Raw genomic sequence first — 18,117 nt, forward strand, 5'->3', positions numbered from 1 at the left:
CTCTTATCTCCAAAGGTCTCTTTAATTTTCCTGTAGGCGGTATCTATCTTACCCCTAGTGAGATAGGCCTCTACATCCTTACATTTGTCCTCTAGCCATCCCTGCTTAGCCATTTTGCACTTCCTGTCGATATCATTTTTGAGACGTTTGTATTCCTTTTTGCCTGTTTCACTTACTGCATTTTTATATTTTCTCCTTTCATCAATTAAATTCAATATTTCTTCTGTTACCCAAGGATTTCTACTAGCCCTCGTCTTTTTACCTACTTGATCCTCTGCTGCCTTCACTACTTCATCCCTCAAAGCTACCCATTCTTCTTCTACTGTATTTATTTCCCCCATTCCTGTCAATTGCTCCCTTATGCTCTCCCTGAATCTCTGTACAACCTCTGGTTCTTTTAGTTTATCCAGGTCCCATCTCCTTAAATTCCCACCTTTTTGCAGTTTCTTCAGTTTTAATCTACAGGTCATAACCAATAGATTGTGATCAGAGTCCACATCTGCCCCTGGAAATGTCTTACAATTTAAAACCTGGTTCCTAAATCTCTGTCTTATCATTATATAATCTATCTGAAACCTTTTAGTATCTCCAGGGTTCTTCCATGTATACAACCTTCTTTCATGATTCTTAAACCAAGTGTTAGTTATGATTATGTTGTGCTCTGTGCAAAATTCTACCAGGCGGCTTCCTCTTTCATTTCTGTCCCCCAATCCATATTCACCTACTATGTTTCCTTCTCTCCCTTTTCCTACACTCGAATTCCAGTCACCCATGACTATTAAATTTTCGTCTCCCTTCACTACCTGAATAATTTCTTTTATTTCATCATACATTTCTTCAATTTCTTCGTCATCTGCAGAGCTAGTTGGCATATAAACTTGTACTACTGTAGTAGGTGTGGGCTTCGTATCTATCTTGGCCACAATAATGCGTTCACTATGCTGTTTGTAGTAGCTTACCCGCATTCCTATTTTCCTATTCATTATTAAACCTACTCCTGCATTACCCCTATTTGATTTTGTGTTTATAACCCTGTAGTCACCTGACCAGAAGTCTTGTTCCTCCTGCCACCGAACTTCACTAATTCCCACTATATCTAACTTCAACCTATCCATTTCCCTTTTTAAATTTTCTAACCTACCTGCCCGATTAAGGGATCTGACATTCCACGCTCCGATCCGTAGAACGCCAGTTTTCTTTCTCCTGATAACGACATCCTCTTGAGTAGTCCCCGCCCGGAGATCCGAATGGGGGACTATTTTACCTCCGGAATATTTTACCCAAGAGGACGCCATCATCATGTAATCATACAGTAAAGCTGCATGCCCTCGGGAAAAATTACGGCTGTAGTTTCCCCTTGCTTTCAGCCGTTCGCAGTACCAGCACAGCAAGGCCGTTTTGGTTATTGTTACAAGGCCAGATCAGTCAATCATCCAGACTGTTGCCCTTGCAACTACTGAAAAGGCTGCTGCCCCTCTTCAGGAACCACACGTTTGTCTGGCCTCTCAACAGATACCCCTCCGTTGTGGTTGCACCTACGGTACGGCTATCTGTATCGCTGAGGCACGCAAGCCTCCCCACCAACGGCAAGGTCCATGGTTCATGGGGGGGGTGATGCAGGGTAGGAGTTTTATTTATTGTGATTATTGTTGGAGCTGTTATTGTTTGTTTTAAATTGGAAGTGGTTGTTACGTCAAGTATTAGTTCGTTCCTTGCGGTGGTTTCAAGAAACCAAATGTTCAAATGCCCTTATTTTGGGCCTAGATGAAGCCTGTTTAGCAAAGTTTCAACCTTATTGAGAAATGAATCAAAGTTTATATTTGTAGATGTGAATAATTATTGTATTTGCTTCATTTTATTACTGCACAAATGGGAGAAATAAAGAAACAGTTATTAAATCAGTACATTTAAACAACCATTACTAACAATTAAATTCTGAATTAGATATTGAAATCATACCTGAACTCTACGTGACCAACTGTTTTCATTATCGCTTTAACTTTGTAGGCTGAGGCATTCCTAAATAAATAAATTTTGGGCTGTTATCTATATATTTTATGCTGAACATATTATTTAACATTGTGGCAGAAACTGGAGATAAGAGATACTGATGGACAGACAAGCATCTTTCTTTTTCTTCTTACCTTGGCCAACCATATGTAACAGCTTCACTCTGAAATCTCCCAGGGGCATCAACAAAACTGAAAAATGTGGGCAGCCATGCATCAACTTTTGCATCTGCTTTGTTATGAGAATTAATACTACTATATCCACAATGGAATGTAACTAACTATGAGCATGAAAGTTTATTCTAAACACAATAGTACATCTAGTATTAAATGAACCTTTTACAGCAGTTCATGGTGTTTATTGAAGATCTGTATATTTTTCAGCAGACAACCTTTCACGAGTAGATGATTTCTTATAAATATGCGAACACAAACGGTTGTTTTCAGCTAACAATGTTATTGAAACATGTATTTCATCCAAATAGTATTTACACTTCATCATCATATGCAGTAAAATACTTATGGATCCTGATATCTTTGAAGTGTTTGCTGCAAAAAAGATATAGGGCTTCTGACTTCTGTTGGACATGTTAACTTTTCATCATCACACTGTCCTGTTGATCAAATTAATGAGCTGCTTGTAGAGAAAACAGTGCCTGCAATTATTAAAGATTGTATTAGTATTTATTAGTATTTAGTATTTAATAAAACATCTTTAATAAAAAATCTTAAATAAAACATCTTAATATTTAATAAAAACATCTTTAATAAAAAAATCTTCTGGCAGGTCAAAGACAGTATTAATTGTTCTGCACAACTCAAACATTATTGTACTTATACTTGATGTCATCATGAAGAATGTCCATTTATTAGGGAAATGACATGTTTGTAAAAGGATACTCTTTCATTGACTCATTTTCACACTGTGTGCCATAAATTCCATAATAATGCAGACCCTTCAGGTATGAGGAGGGAGACAAAACCTACTTCACTGCAGCAGGCACTGTGTGCTACTTCTGTAAAGTCATGCCAATCTGTCCACATTAGTATGAAAATTACTTCTATGTTACTTAGTGAGCAGAAAGACAGCTACTTTGTTTTGTGTATGTGTGTGTTTGTGGGGGGGGGGGGGGGGTTGTCTTGATCCCTGATCACTTGATTTTAAGACTTTTATTCCAATTACTAGTTTCGGCAGCATCGTGCTGTCATCCTCAGATTGGCATTACAGTGTATGAAAAGAAAATAGGTACTCAGTAATCTGCACAAGATACAACCACTTTTTGGGATGACCCAAATTTTACAAAAACTTTTACATACCTTCTCGTATACGTTCACACACATATGATGTCTTTGACATTTTGAGAACGAAGTGTAAATACATTAAAGAAAACTCCACACGGTTTGTCATTTATAAAACAGAATGTTCCCAAATGGGTTGCCAAATGAATAAAAGCTGAAAGTACAATGTACACAGCACCAATTGAGTAAAACTATACACCATGTTGAAAAACTCACATGGACTAAACTGAGATGCCGCAGCACCATTGTGACTTGTCATGTAGACGTCAGGTGCCACCATCTTATTAATCAGTGATGTATTGACATATTTTGAAATTAGACTGATGATATTTCTTATACACAATTTGAAAAAAAAAAACCATGTTATGTACTATAGGAAACACATAGGTATATCCTTATGCTGATTCATTTATATAGAGACGTGGCACATTCCACAAATATAAATTACATGCATGGAAAAACATTGCTCAGACTTGCACATCATCATTCATAAATTCTTCTGCGGAGTAATAACATTTCTCCACTAATAACTTGTGCATCTTTGGTTTCAGTTGCCCTAGCTCCATGCTGTTTATTTGTTTCTTTTTTAGCATGTTGCAGATTTTCATGCCCATATATTCTGGGCTTTGTGCATGTAACTTTGACCTGTGAGTAGGAAGCATGAAGTTTGTCTTGTTCCTAGTGCTGTTTTGATGCTTAAAATTGTTGTCTGTGAATAACGTAGGGTTACTGTATAGAAAAATAATCAGTTCATAGATGTACAAACAGGGGGCACTTAATATTTTTAGATTTCTTAACAGTGGACGACAAGATTCTGTGGTCTTCCATTACACATATTTCTAACAATTGATTTTTAAAATTTTAATATTCTAATGATTTTGCTTGTATTACTGCAAAAGATAATGCCATACCTTATAACAGCTTCAAAACAGCTGTGATAAACAACTTTTCTTATCTCCATGCTAGTTGAACATGACAAAATCTTCATAGCAAAGGTCAGGCTGTTTAACGTATTTGCCAAGTATTCTATATGTGTAGACCAGGATAAATTTTGGTCCAAATGTATTCCTAAAAATTTAACACAATCTGAATCTTCCAGTTCCTGGTTTCTGCACATAATATGAATTTCATTTATCTTAGAGTTTGTAGTTTTAAACTGTAGTAAATGTGTTTTTCCAATATTCAATTTTTACCGATTTAGTTGGAATTAGTTTCCTAAACTGTCTAGTAGATTTGTGACAGTTGAGGGAATTTGTTCTTAGTGATTGCTTTCTATGAGGGCAGACATATCATGAGCAAATGAAACTGAGTGTGAATTTGTGTTTAGTGGCAAGTCATTTATGTAAAGTAAGAATAAAATTGGACCCAGCATTAAGCCTTGTGGAATGCCTTGTGAAATAATCGTCTATTCAGAGAAGAAATTGCCCTTGCTTGATGATACAACTACTCTTTGTTTTCTCTTTGTGAGGTATGACCTGAACCACTCTAAAACACGACCTCCAATTCCGTATTTTTTCATTTTATACAGGAGCAATTGATGGTTTACACAATCAGATGCTTTTGTGAGGTGACACAACAATCCTGCAACTTTGCTAGACTTGTCTAAGGCAGAACAAATTTTTTTCACAAACTAATTTATGGCTTCTATTGTGTTTTTGCCTTTCAGAAAGCCATTTTGATTATCTGACAGTATGTTTGATTTTTCTATAATTTTTTGAATTGCATTACTACCGCTTTTACAAATATTTTTGAGAACACTGGGAGAATTGAGATTGGGTGGTAGTTCCCCATAGCTTCTCTTAAACCTTTTTTGAACAAAGGTTTTACCTCTGCATTCTTCAGGGCATCTGGAAAGTGGCCTTCTTCGAGTGATTTATTCATTATTCACCATAGGGGATGAACTATTATCCTGGCAGCTGACTTAACTACTTTAGTAGGTATGCCATCCCACCCTGCAGAATTTTTGTTTTTGAGCTGTAATATAGTGTTCTCTACATCTTTGGCTGAAATTTTTTAAAATTTGTTAAAGCATTCTTCCGCCTTCTGACATAATTGTACTTTTTTGGTATAACCATCTACATTGGCAACTGATTTTGATACATTTATAAAAAAAATTGTCAAAAGATTCTGAAATCAGAGCAGGATTTGTTGTAGTTTTATTTCCCACCTGAATTTTGGAGATAAGTTTGCTGTTAGTTCACATACCCAGTTCTGATTTTACGACAGACCAGACTGTCTTTGATTTTTTTTCATGAGCCAAGATGTATTTATTATGTACCATTTCTTTTGCAGCTTTCACTACCCTTTTAAATAAGCCTTTATACCGTTTGACATAATTTATGAAAACAGGGTCTTTGTTGTATTTCAACTCCTTGTGCAGTTGTCTTTTCTTCCAACTGGATATTTTTATTCCAGTGGTGACCCAATTTAGCTTATTTGAAACCTTTGTGTGGAATACTCTAAGTGGAAATTTTTCATTAAATACATGTAAGAAACTTTCTAGAAACCTGTTAAATTGTACAGAGATTGGAGTATCATCTTCAACTTGCCACTCCAACTCTTCTAATTTAGAGCAGAACTGTTTTAAATTTTCAGCAGTAAAATGCCTTTTGCTATAAGCATTTTTAGTGCTTGGTTCATTTGCATATTCTATTTCAATGAACAAAGCAGAGTGGTCCGAGAGTCCTAATTCCGCACATAACTTATTTGCATCATCAAATTTATAATTTGTTAAAATGTTATCAATACAGCTTCCTGTATTTTCGTTTTCTCTTGTGATTTCCATGAAATTTACCTTGAAACCAAATTTTTGGATGAAGTCCATAAAATTTATTGAGTCATTTGTTTGATTTAATAAATTTGTATTGAAATCAGCTGCTATTAATACCTTTTTCTTTTTCTCATTGATGACTTTCTGTAAAAGATTTTTTAATTTTGGTAAAAATAATTTTGTTATCTCTACACCTGGGATTCTATACATAGAAACAATAATAATATTTTGTTTTTCTAATTCAGTTGAGCAGCTTTCAAATACTCCTTCTTCATTTAGAAAATTGAAATCGTATTTTACTTTACACTGTACAGAGTTATTTACAAGTATGCACAAGCCCCCATGAATACTATTTGTTCTACAAAAAACTTGAGACTACATTGAATTTTTTTAACTTATTTAAAATTATTATACTATCTTTAGTAAGCTAATGCTCATTTAAATGAACAATTTTAATATTTTTACATTCTGAGAGTGAAATTTGTAGTTCATCAATTGTATTCATTCTTTCATTTTGATGGATTGTAACCATGCCATTTATGTTCAAGTGCATTAAAAAAGTGGTGTTTTTTGCCTAAGGTTTCAAGAATAGCTTTCTTTATACGATTTTTACACTTCCTATTCTCTTTTTCCTTGTTTACAGTTTTTGTTGGAAATGTTTGAGAACCAGTACAATCATGAATAAAAACGTTTCTTACCTTTGTATTTGCCTTAGGCTCACTGGCACTAAAAAATCCTTTAAGTGCAATGATTGTTTGATTTTTCTATTTGGGAGTCGAGTGATTGTTGCTGTTGTACTGGGTGATGGTGGTGGATTGATTTCTGCTGCTGTGCTGGCTGTTGATGGTGGGATGGTTTCTCCTGCTGGGAGTCAAGTGGTTGTTGCTGTCATACTAGCTGTTGGTGGCATTAGTACATTATTATTTCCTTTCCAGCACCATATTTTAACTGTTGATCTTTGCAAACTTACCGCAAATTCAATGTGAATGCAAATGTTTTTATTCTTGCCATGACAAATAACTTTTAACTATGTACCACCCCACTACCCCTTTTTCTCTCCCCCCTCCTCTTTCTGCCCTATTCCCTATACATTTCCCTACACATTTCCTAGAATTCCATCCCCGTCCTGCCCCCCCCCCCTCCCTCATTGCCTCCTTTCCCCTCCCACTTTCCCCTCCCCCATGTCCCCCTTTCCCCTTCCCATGGTTTCTTGATTTATTGTTTTAAGGTGCGTACAATAGTTTTTTTGTGTGACTGGGCTTGGGTGGATTAGTGAATGGTATGTATAGGATATAAATAAAAAAATCATCGTGTAAGGTCATCAGCTATTGTGGTGTATTGAGCACCTTATAGCACTTAATGATAGTCTAGGAGGATTACAAATGTTTGTTACCGTTACATTTGTCCATACACGTAATTTATATTGGTGAAATACACCATATATCTGTGCAAGAATCAGGTATAAAGATTTACCATTGTGCTTTGTATAGTATTATATTGTCTTTTTTTTTTTAAAATTGTGTATAAAAAATTTGTGGGTCTAATTTAAAAATATTTCAATAGATCGCAAATTAATATGATGGTGCCACCTGGCATCTACACTGCAAGTCTTACAAGGGTGCTGCAGGACCTCAGTTTATTTCTTATGAGGTTATTGACATGGCATGTAGTTTTACTCTATTGGTGCTACGGATGTTGTACTTTCACCTTTTATTCATTTGAAACGCATCTGGGAGAATACTGATTTATAAATGTCAAACCATATGGAGTTTTTAATGTATTTACACTTTGTTCTCAAAAATGTCAACAACACACATTTATGAACATATACGCAGAGGTATGTAAAAGTTTTTATAAAATTTGGGTCATCCCAAAAAGTTGCTGTATCTTGTGCAGATTAACCGCGTACCTATTTTCTTTTCACACTGTGTAATGCCAAAGATGACAGCAAATTTAATGTGAACAGCAGTTTTAACTAGAAATCACATATCTAATTTCAACTTTCTGACAAATTATAGAAGATACTGTTGCACCTAAGTTTTAAGTATTTAGAGATTCTCATTTTTCTGCCTAATGTCTGCAAGCTACTTGTTGAAGGTTTTTGCACTAAATTATAAAATTCCTTTCTTCAGACAGGGTAATGTTTATGTAGAAATTATTTTTACTTCTATTATTGTGGTGAATTTCAGAGTTCATCTTAAATTCATTCTTATTACTTACCATAAATATCATTAGAAAGTGAATATATAAGTATGTGAATATAACAATTCCAGATCCAAGAGAGACTTCTGCGAGGATTTCGGTTAACATTTTTACACAGTTTTTTTTTTTTTACCTCACACTTTTGTATAATAAATATTTGTTCCACCTTGGCTGCATTGCCCAGAAGACTACGCTAAAGGACAGTATATAATGGAAGCAATGTCGTCTGCATGCCAACACAGAGAGCGAGATTTCTCCACTAAAGATTTTTTATTGATATTCTTTTTGATTCCAGTTTTTTCAAAAACTCAGCACTGATTGTAAAGTAAGCTGAATCATCTCACAATCTTTGCATCTTGTGAAAGTGTTGTTGATCTTGAAGCTCTTGACAAATCCTACATGCCCCCATTTTAGCTTGTTATTGTGCTTCCACTGAAAGAATTTTGGCTCATTGTCCAATACCTTCAACTTATTGCTGAATACTGGTCTCTCACATCAATAATGCCAACCACTTCCTTCACTGACTCTCCAGCATTCCACCCCTTTACCTCCTGGATCATTATTCATCACTTCCATATACACCAACACCCCTCATGCACATGGTTTTCCCACTATTGAACACTACTTCTTCCAACATCCTTCAGACTCCAGACCCACTACCTCATTCCTCATAAATCTTACTAACTTTATCTGAACCCACAACTACTACTCCTTTGAAGGGAAGGTATACAAACAAATCTGTGGCACAGGCATGGGGCCCTTCTATGCCAACCTGTTTATGGGTTATCTAGGGAAAACCTTACTAGCCTCCTAAAACCCCAAACCCCTGGTGTGGTTCAGTTTATTGATAATATCTTTTTGATTTGGAGTTCTGTCCACATTAAACCCACCCAAGGTATCTGAATTTCTACACCTAACATCCCTTACACACCTAAAATCCTGGCCATCTGGGGATGGCATAGCTGCAGTAACAAGAATTCTGTTTCCCAGTATGCTGAAAGTCTCACAAAGTCCTTCAAAGACAGGCACTATCCCCAGACATAATCTGCAAACAGATTTCCCATGGTATATCCCCACACACCCCATTTCTTCCCTCCACCCCCAAGAAACAGCTGAGGAGCACTCTCTTTGCCACCAAATACCACTTCAATCTGGAACAACTGAACCACATCTTTTGTCAGGGATCATATCCCAGTAGAAGACCCAAGTGCAAGACCTGGTCAGTCAAGCACCCAGCACTTCCCATTCCAGTCCTGTCACTGGCTTATTCTATCCCATCAGGGGTTAGGCCACTTGTGAAAGCAATCATGTCATATACCAGTTCTAATTCAAGAATGGCACAGCTTTTTATGTTGATGTGTCTACCAACCAACTGTCCTACCAGATGAATGGACACTGCCAAACTTTGGCCAAGACCAAAGTGGACCATCCTGTGGCACAACATGTAAGTGAACATAACATGCTTGGTTTCAGTGGCTGCTTCACAATGTGGTGTTCTGGATACTTCCCTCCACCACCAAGTTTTTAGAACTGTGCAGATGGGAGTTATCTTTGCAACACATTCTCTGTTCCCAAAATCATGCCAGCCTCAGCATATGGTAATGTACTGCCCCACTTCCACCACTAAACAGATTTTGCCCCCCCCCCCCCCCCCTGTGCCCTACCACCACCTCCCGATTCACATCCTGTCACCATCATTGTGCACCACTCCTCGCCCCATTGTTTTTTTCCCTTTCACAGCTCCTTCCCTATTCCGATCCCATTCACCCATAGACTTCTGACTCTGTACATGGTAGCTTTGTACTGCATGCTCTGCCAGGCAGTGCTGACTACTCTGCTACCCCACCTGCTATCCACCACCCTTCCCCATCCCACTCTGGATTACTGCTTCCATTCAACATGATGCAGTTGTGTTCTGGCCAGTGCAGCCAGAGAAGCGTAGTCATGTGTGAGCATGAGGTGTTCTTACTTGTGTGAATGTGTTTGCATTTTTCTTTCTAAAGGAGGCTTTGGCCAAAAACTCAATGTGTAACCGTCTGTTTTGTCTGTCTGCAACTTAACATGTCATCTTTACAGCGAATATCAATCTATCATTTCACAGATTGTAAATATTTCACTAATAGTTCTAAACATTATCATGAAACAAGAGCTAATTTGGACTTGCATTTACCATGAAAAACAAACAAAAAACTCAAAACAGTGTTTCCTGACAGAGAATAAAATTTTATTATAAACTGACCAAGGAGATAAAAGCTATTACTAAAATATATCTATATAAAAAGGCATCTATAAAACATTCTTCATAAGTTAAACGTATTAGACGATTAAAGATCACTTAGTGGACTCACAGCAATGGTCAGTGATGAAAGGGGATAACTATAACACACTGTCATGTTACAATACACAATCACAATTTAATGCTTTTACAAGAAAAACATGTGCCAAGATCTATAGTGCGTGTTAGTAATGTCTTATCTTCTTCTGAGCTCAACATTTCAACCATCATGTTTTCAAACGGATGGCATAAAAACATGCTTGGGCCATAGATGCATGTTTACAGGCCTGGAGTCAATTTTCCAAACAGACTGGAGCAGTGCAGGAGATTAACCGGAAAGTGTCCTTAGTGTGTGCAGAAGTGAAGTGAAAAACTATGTTTTATAAATTATCTGGAGCAAATCGTTTGTAAATCAAAGAATATGGTACAACAGGACTCAGCTGAATGATGCAGTGCAGTTAAGATACTGACTTCATATTCGGGAGTTTTCTCTGTTGGACCATACCGATTTAGGTTTTCCTAAATTATTTCAGGCAAATACTGAGATAGTTTCTTCACCATAGTCATGGCCGACCACCTGTCCTATTCTTATAAAAGCATAGTTATATATCCAGTGCCCATGTATAATTTTAGCACCAAATGAGGTAGCGCAGTGGTCACCACACTTGACTCTGAAATGGGACAACCCTTTTCTAACATTACCTTTTTTTTATATAAATAGCCAATATCATTTATACTATCAATTCTTGTATAGGTTAACACTATCTCAGCTGTTTAACTAAAAGAATTTTGTGTGATTTTGTATACGGTGTATTATATTTCAGGATAAAAATGTGTAAAAAGCAACTAATTTGTTAGTACGCTGTACGTACGGTTAAAATTATCTTCATCATTTATTTAGTCATCAGGAACCCACAACATTATAAATCAAATCTCAGCCACAAGAATGTACACTTAGATGCAAGAACTGGAGCCAACAGCAAGAGAAAATGAAGATAAGTAAGAAGTTTTTCTTTTGTATATTTTATACCTCACAAAGCTTTAAAAACTTGTGCAGAAACAGAGGATTTTAATAGTGATGTGAGGGAGGGTAAGATTACAACTCGCATTCGGAGGACGATGGTACGAACTCGTGTCTGGCCATTCTGATTGAGGTTTTTTCCATGATTTCCCTAAATCACTTCAGACAAATGCCAAGGTGGTTCCTTTGAAAGGGCTTGGCCAACTTCCTTCCAGATATTCCTTTCAGACCTGCATTTTTTTCTGGAGGAAGGAAAATTTTTCTTTATATTGTGAAGCTTTTAGGTGACATTTTATTAACTTTGGATTCAAGTTTTATACAAGAATATGTATTCACTTTCAGAACGTACTTTTTAACTTAGTTCCATTTTATGGAATAAAATAACTATTTACGAAATACACGGTAAAAGTATCATTCAATAATTTCTGTGCAAAAAAATAACAATATTCAGTTATAAAGTTATATATCAAACCAGTCACATCCGTGTATTCTGTAGGTCATAAACCGCTGTGCTCTGCTACATTGACTTTTTGATATTTTCATAATGATGCCCAACAGTTGGCAGCACTTGGCAGCACTTGTGCGGGATGAAAAGGTTGAACATTGACAAATGTGTACCTCAGATTTCCTTTGGGAAAAACTACTTCTGTTGCAGCGTAAAATTAATGTGCACAATTATTGCCAGAGGGTCTCAAAGGGTTAAGCCGATGGGACCGAGTTAAGCTGGTGGAACTGATGACCTCACTTTTTGGTCCCCTCCTCCGAATCAACCAGCTAATCAACCTATAATTTTAGATATTTATTTGCATTATGGAGGGTGTTCCACATAAAATTGGTACATCTCTCATACCACTTCATCATCTCTAGTCAAATTGCTTGTGAAGTGGCAACACTGTCTCGAAAGTGGATTACACAGCATTTTATCGCAAAGTTGATCAGAAGCTGTGTGTTCACGTGTCAGTTGTTGTGAAAAGCTCCTGTACAAGAAATGAAGGGCTGTAGGATTCATTCAGAATGTGTAGATGAATAGGTGACTGACAGTGAGTACCTCTGAAACTACGGACAGAATTTGCAAGGACATTACGAGAAGTCCTCACAAGTCAGTAAGGAGTTTATCACAGCAGGTTGGCATATCTCATACATAGTGTACTAAAAGATATGAAATTGAAAGCCTCTATTGTGTGATTGAAGTGCAAGAGTTGAAATTTGAGGATCAGGAAAAAAACATTTCATTAGCTAACAGTTACATGGACCTCTTGCTTCACTTCATGCCAGATGAGATGTGGTTTCATTTGTCAGGTTATGTAAACTCCCAGAATTACAGATAATGGTCACAGTACAACCCACATATTCTAAATGAAGAACCTCTCCTGTCAGAGGAGATAAGTGTTTGTTGTGCATTGTCCAGCATGTGTATCATTGGCCCGATATGTTTCAATTGCACCTTAAAGAGCCCCAGATATCTAGAGATCTTTGACACTTTCTATGCACAGTTAACAGAAGCAGAGAAGCTGTATACAGTATTCTGCCAAGATGGAGCAACCACTCACACATCCACCCAAAGTATGGCCCACATCACCAATGTTTTCTCTGAAGACAGATTTGTAAGGAGAGGCCTCCAACCCCCAAGGTTCCCAGACTTAACATCATGTAATTTTTATTTATGTGGAGCACTAAACAGCGAAGTGCACGTTGACAATCTTCGCCAAATAGATGATCTCAGATGGAACATTACTGACAAATTAGCATCATCACATATGCAGAATTACAGTGTGTTGCTCACTGTTAATTTTTTATTTTTTTTTATTTCATCCCCCCCCCCCCCTCGATGAACCACGGACCTTGCCATTGGTGGGGAGGCTTGCGCGCCTCAGTGATACAGATAGCCATACCATAGATGCAACCACAATGGAGGGGTATCTGTTGAGAGGCCAGACAAACGTGTGGTTCCTGAAGAGGGGCAGTGCCTTTTCAGTAGTTGCAGGTTGCAGGGGCAACAGTCTGGATGATTGACTGATCTGGCCTTGTAACACTAACCAAAATGGCCTTGCTGTGCTGGTACTGCGAATGGCTGAAAGCAAGGGGAAACTACAGCCGTAATTTTTCCCGAGGGCATGCAGCTTTACTGTATTGTTAAATGATGATGGTGTCCTCTTGGGTAACATATCCCGGAGGTAAAATAGTCCCCCATTCAGATCTCCGGGTGGGGACTACTCAAGAGCATGTCGTTATCAGGAGAAAGAAAACTGGCATTCAGCAATTATTCAGATAGTGAAGGGAGCCGAAAATTTAATAGTTATGGGTGACTGGAATTCGATAGTAGGAAAAGGGAGAGAAGGAAACGTAGTAGGTGAATATGGATAGGGGGGAGGAAATGAAAGAGAAAGCCATCTGCTAGAATTTTGCACAGAACATAACTTAATCATAGCTAACACTTGGTTCAAAAATCATGAAAGAAGGTTGTATACATGGAAAAAACCTGGAGATACTAGAAGGTATCAGATAGATTATATAATGGTAAGCAGAGATTTAGGAACCAGGTTTAAATTGTAAGACATTTCCAGGGGCCGTTGTGGACTCTGACCACAATCTATTGGTTATGAACTGTAGATTGAAACTGAAGAAACTGCAAAAAGGTGGGAATTTAAGAAGATGAGACCTGGATAAACTGACTAAACCAGAGGTTTTACAGAGTTTCAGGGAGAGCATAAGGGAACAATTGACAGGAATGGGGGAAAGAAATCCAGTAGAAGAAGATTGGGTAGCTTTGAGGGAAGAAGTAGTGAAGGCAGCAGAGGACCAAGTAGGTAAAAAGATGAGGGCCGGTAGAAATCCTTGGGTAACAGAAGATATATTGAATTTAATTGATGAAAGGAGAAAATATAAAAATGCAGTAAATGAAGCAGGCAGAAATGAATACAAACGTCTCAAAAATGAGATCAACAGGAAGTGAAAAATGGCTAATCAGGGATGGCTAGAGGACAAATGTAAGGATGTAGAGGCTTATCTCACTAGTGGTAAGATAGATACTGCCTACAGGAAAATTAAAGAGACCTTTGGAGAGAAGAGAACCACTTGTATGAATATCAAGAGCTCAGGTGGAAACCCAGTTCTAAGCAAAGAAGGGAAAGCAGAAAGGTGGAAGGAGTATATAGAGGGTCTATATAAGGGCGATGTAATTGAGAACAGTATTATGGAAATGGAAGAAGATGTAGATGAAGATGAAATGGGAGATAAGATACTGCGTGAAGAGTTTGACAGAGCACTGAAAGACCTGAGTCGAAACAAGGCCCCGGGAGTAGACAACATTTCATTAGATCTACTGACGGCCTTGGGAGAGCCAGTCCTGACAAAACTCTACCACCTGGTGAGCAAAATGTATGAGACAAGCGAAATACCCTCAGACTTCAAGAAGAATACAATAATTCCAATCCCAAAGAAAGCAGATGTTGACAGATGTGAAGATTACCAAACTATAAGTTTAATAAGTCACAGCTGCAAAATACTAACACGAATTCTTTACAGACGAACGTAAAAACGTAGAAGTCGACCTCGGGGAAGATCAATTTGGATTCCGTAGAAATACTGGAACACAATACTGACCTTACGACTTATCTTAGAAGAGTGATTAAGGAAAGGCAAACCTAAGTTTCTAGCATTTGTAGACTTAGAGAAATCTTTTGACAATGTTGACTGGAATACTCTCTTTCAAACTCTAAAGGTGGCAGGGGTAAAATACAGGGAGCGAAAGGCTATTTACAATCTGTACAGAAACCAGATGGCCGTTATAAGAGTCGAGGGGCATGAAAGGGAAGCAGTGGTTGGGAAGGGAGTGAGACAGGGTTGTAGCCTCTCCCCGATGTTATTCAATCTGTATATTGAGCAAGCAGTAAAGGAAACAAAAGAAAAATTCAGAGTAGGTATTAAAATCCATGGAGAAGAAATAAAAACTTTGAGGTTCGCCAATGACATTGTAATTCTGTCAGAGACAGCAAAGGACTTGGAAAAGCAGTTGAACGGAATGGACAGTGTCTTGAAAGTAGGATATATGATGAACATCAACAAAAGCAAAATGAGGATAATGGAATGTAGTCGAATTAAGTCAGGTGATGCTGAGCGTATTAGATTAGGAAATGAAACACTTAAAGTAGTAAAGGAGTTTTGCTATTTGGGGAGCAAAATAACTGTTGATGGTCAAAGTAGAGAGGATATAAAATGTAAACTGGCAATGGCAAGGAAAGCGCTTCTGAAGAAGAGAAATTTGTTAACATCAAGTATAGATTTAAGAGTCAGGAAGTCATTTCTGAAAGTATTTGTATGGAGTGTAGCCATGTATGGAAGTGAAACATGGACGATAAATAGTTTGGACAAGAATACTGAAGATTAGATGGGTAGATCACATAACTAATGAGGAGGTATTGACTAGAATTGGGGAGAAGAGGAGTTTGTGGTACAACTTGACAAGAAGAAGGGACCGGTTAGTAGGACATGTTCTGAGGCATCAAGGAATCACCAATTTAGTACTGGAGGGCAGCGTGGAGGGTAAAAATCGTAGAGGGAGACCAAGAGGTGAATACACTAAGCAGATTCAGAAGGATGTAGGTTGCAGTAGGTACTGGGAGATGAAGAAGCTTGCACAGGATAGAGTAGCATGGAGAGCTGCATCTAACCAGTCTCAGGACTGAAGACCACAACAACTTTTTTTCCTTCCAAATTATGTTTATGGAGATAACTGATATTTTTATATCCGTACACATATTTGGTATAATGGGGTCGTGTACCTTCAACAGAAGTGCTTGTTAGAAGGGTATTGAGTTAGAGAAGTGGCAATGTCCATATAAACAAGTGTATGGTGAACCTGTTCCAGTAAAAAAGAAGAAACTAGATTAGGTAAAGAAAATTCTCCAATATGTAACAGACTTGCAGAAACTATTTTATAACATTATCAGCCAGTGGTCAGCGAAGATTAGACAAGATAAATATGAAACATAGCCGCCATTGTCTGCTTTGCTGTATTATGCTTGTGGTTGTATTCTGAGTACATTATGAATAAGTGTGTATGCTCATAACAAACTTTTTTATTGCTGTAATGAATATGAATAACAGAAACTTGCATAACACAATACTTCCACTACAAATCTAATCAGATTAGATTAGATTCAGTTTTCATTCCATAGACCCAAAATTGAGATGATTCTCGTGTGTGTGGAACATGTCGAAAAGTATGACATAAAACATTTGAATATAAGATTCACTACCCTGATCTTTTGTCAGGAGATTGTCAAAATAGGTGAATACATTATAGTAAACTGAAACTGCTAATATATACAGAATAAATACACTGACAGAATGAAACATAGTTATGCCCTTTTAATAAATTTGTCATATACAAAATACCTATTCTTGACTGTTGTGACCAAGTGCTGTCAAAACTGGAATGTAACAAGCATTTTTACTTAACCTTGTCTAACAGTCTGGTTCAGATATTCATCTATAGAATAGAAGGAGTTGCCTATCAAAAAGTGTTTCAAACTCCGTTTAAATGGTGCATTATCAGAAACCAAGTGTTTGATGGTTACTAGCAATTTACTGAAAACATGTGTTCCTGAATATTGGACCCATTTGTGGGCCAAGGTAAGTGATTTTTAGGTCTTTATCTAGAATGTTCTTATTCCTAGTATTGACACTATGTATTGAGCTATTGGTTGGAAAGAGAGACATATTACTTGCAACAAATTTCATTAAGGAATAAATATACTGAGAAGCACTTATTAGAATACAAAGTTCCTTGAACAGTTTTCTACATGACGTTCTTGAATTTACTCCACAAATGATTCTTATTACACACTTTTGTACACTAAAGACTTTTGCTCAGTTTGATGAGTTACCCCAGAATATGATCCAGTATGACATAATAGAGTGAAAGTAAGCAAAGTACGCAAGCTTTTTTTTATATGTATATCTTCTACATCTGACATCATTCTCACTCCAAATACAGACTTGTGTAGGTTCTTCAACAATTCTGTGGTATGCCCTTCCCAACTGAATTTATTATCGAGTAGTAATCCCAGAAATTTAACACTGCCAACCTATTTGAACTGCATGTCTTCATATGTTATACACATACTGGAAGGAAATCTCTTACAGGTTCTGAACTGCATATAGTAGATCTTTTCAAAGTTTAATGACAGTGAATTAGCTTTAGACCATTTATTAATGTCAGTAAAAATATGATTAGCAGCTATTTCTGAATCTGTACCTGACTTGCTACTTATTACAATGTTTTTATCATCTGCAAACAAAACAAATTTAACATCTGGCAATGTAACAGATGAGAGAACATTGACATATACATGAAAAAGCAGTGGACCCAAGATGGAATCTTGAGGAACACCACAGGTAATTAATTCCCAATCAGATTAAGACTGACTGCTTACTGCACAGTTGTTTTGTAACAACAGCCTTTGTTTCCTTTTAGTTAGGTAAGAGTTGAACCATTTTGCAGCACTGCCAGTGACGCCATAATATTCTTATTTAATTA

The 18,117-nt window shown here is 37.2% G+C and overlaps 1 protein-coding gene across 2 annotated transcripts in view; it reads right to left on the reverse strand.

Moving 5' to 3' along the window:
* Positions 1 to 2,346: 2,346 nt before the first annotated feature.
* The window catches only part of LOC124802860 (protein SERAC1), a 126,915-nt gene continuing 111,144 nt past the window's right edge, over positions 2,347 to 18,117 (reverse strand). For both annotated transcript variants that reach the window (XM_047263898.1, XM_047263906.1), the window contains exon 10: positions 2,347 to 2,665. In XM_047263898.1, the coding sequence (XP_047119854.1) occupies positions 2,614 to 2,665 (52 nt within the window). In that variant the 3' untranslated portion in view covers positions 2,347 to 2,613. The remainder of the gene's footprint in view (positions 2,666 to 18,117) is intronic.

Source organism: Schistocerca piceifrons, chromosome 1 (genome assembly GCF_021461385.2).
Source record: "Schistocerca piceifrons isolate TAMUIC-IGC-003096 chromosome 1, iqSchPice1.1, whole genome shotgun sequence".
Lineage (NCBI taxonomy): Eukaryota > Metazoa > Arthropoda > Insecta > Orthoptera > Acrididae > Schistocerca > Schistocerca piceifrons.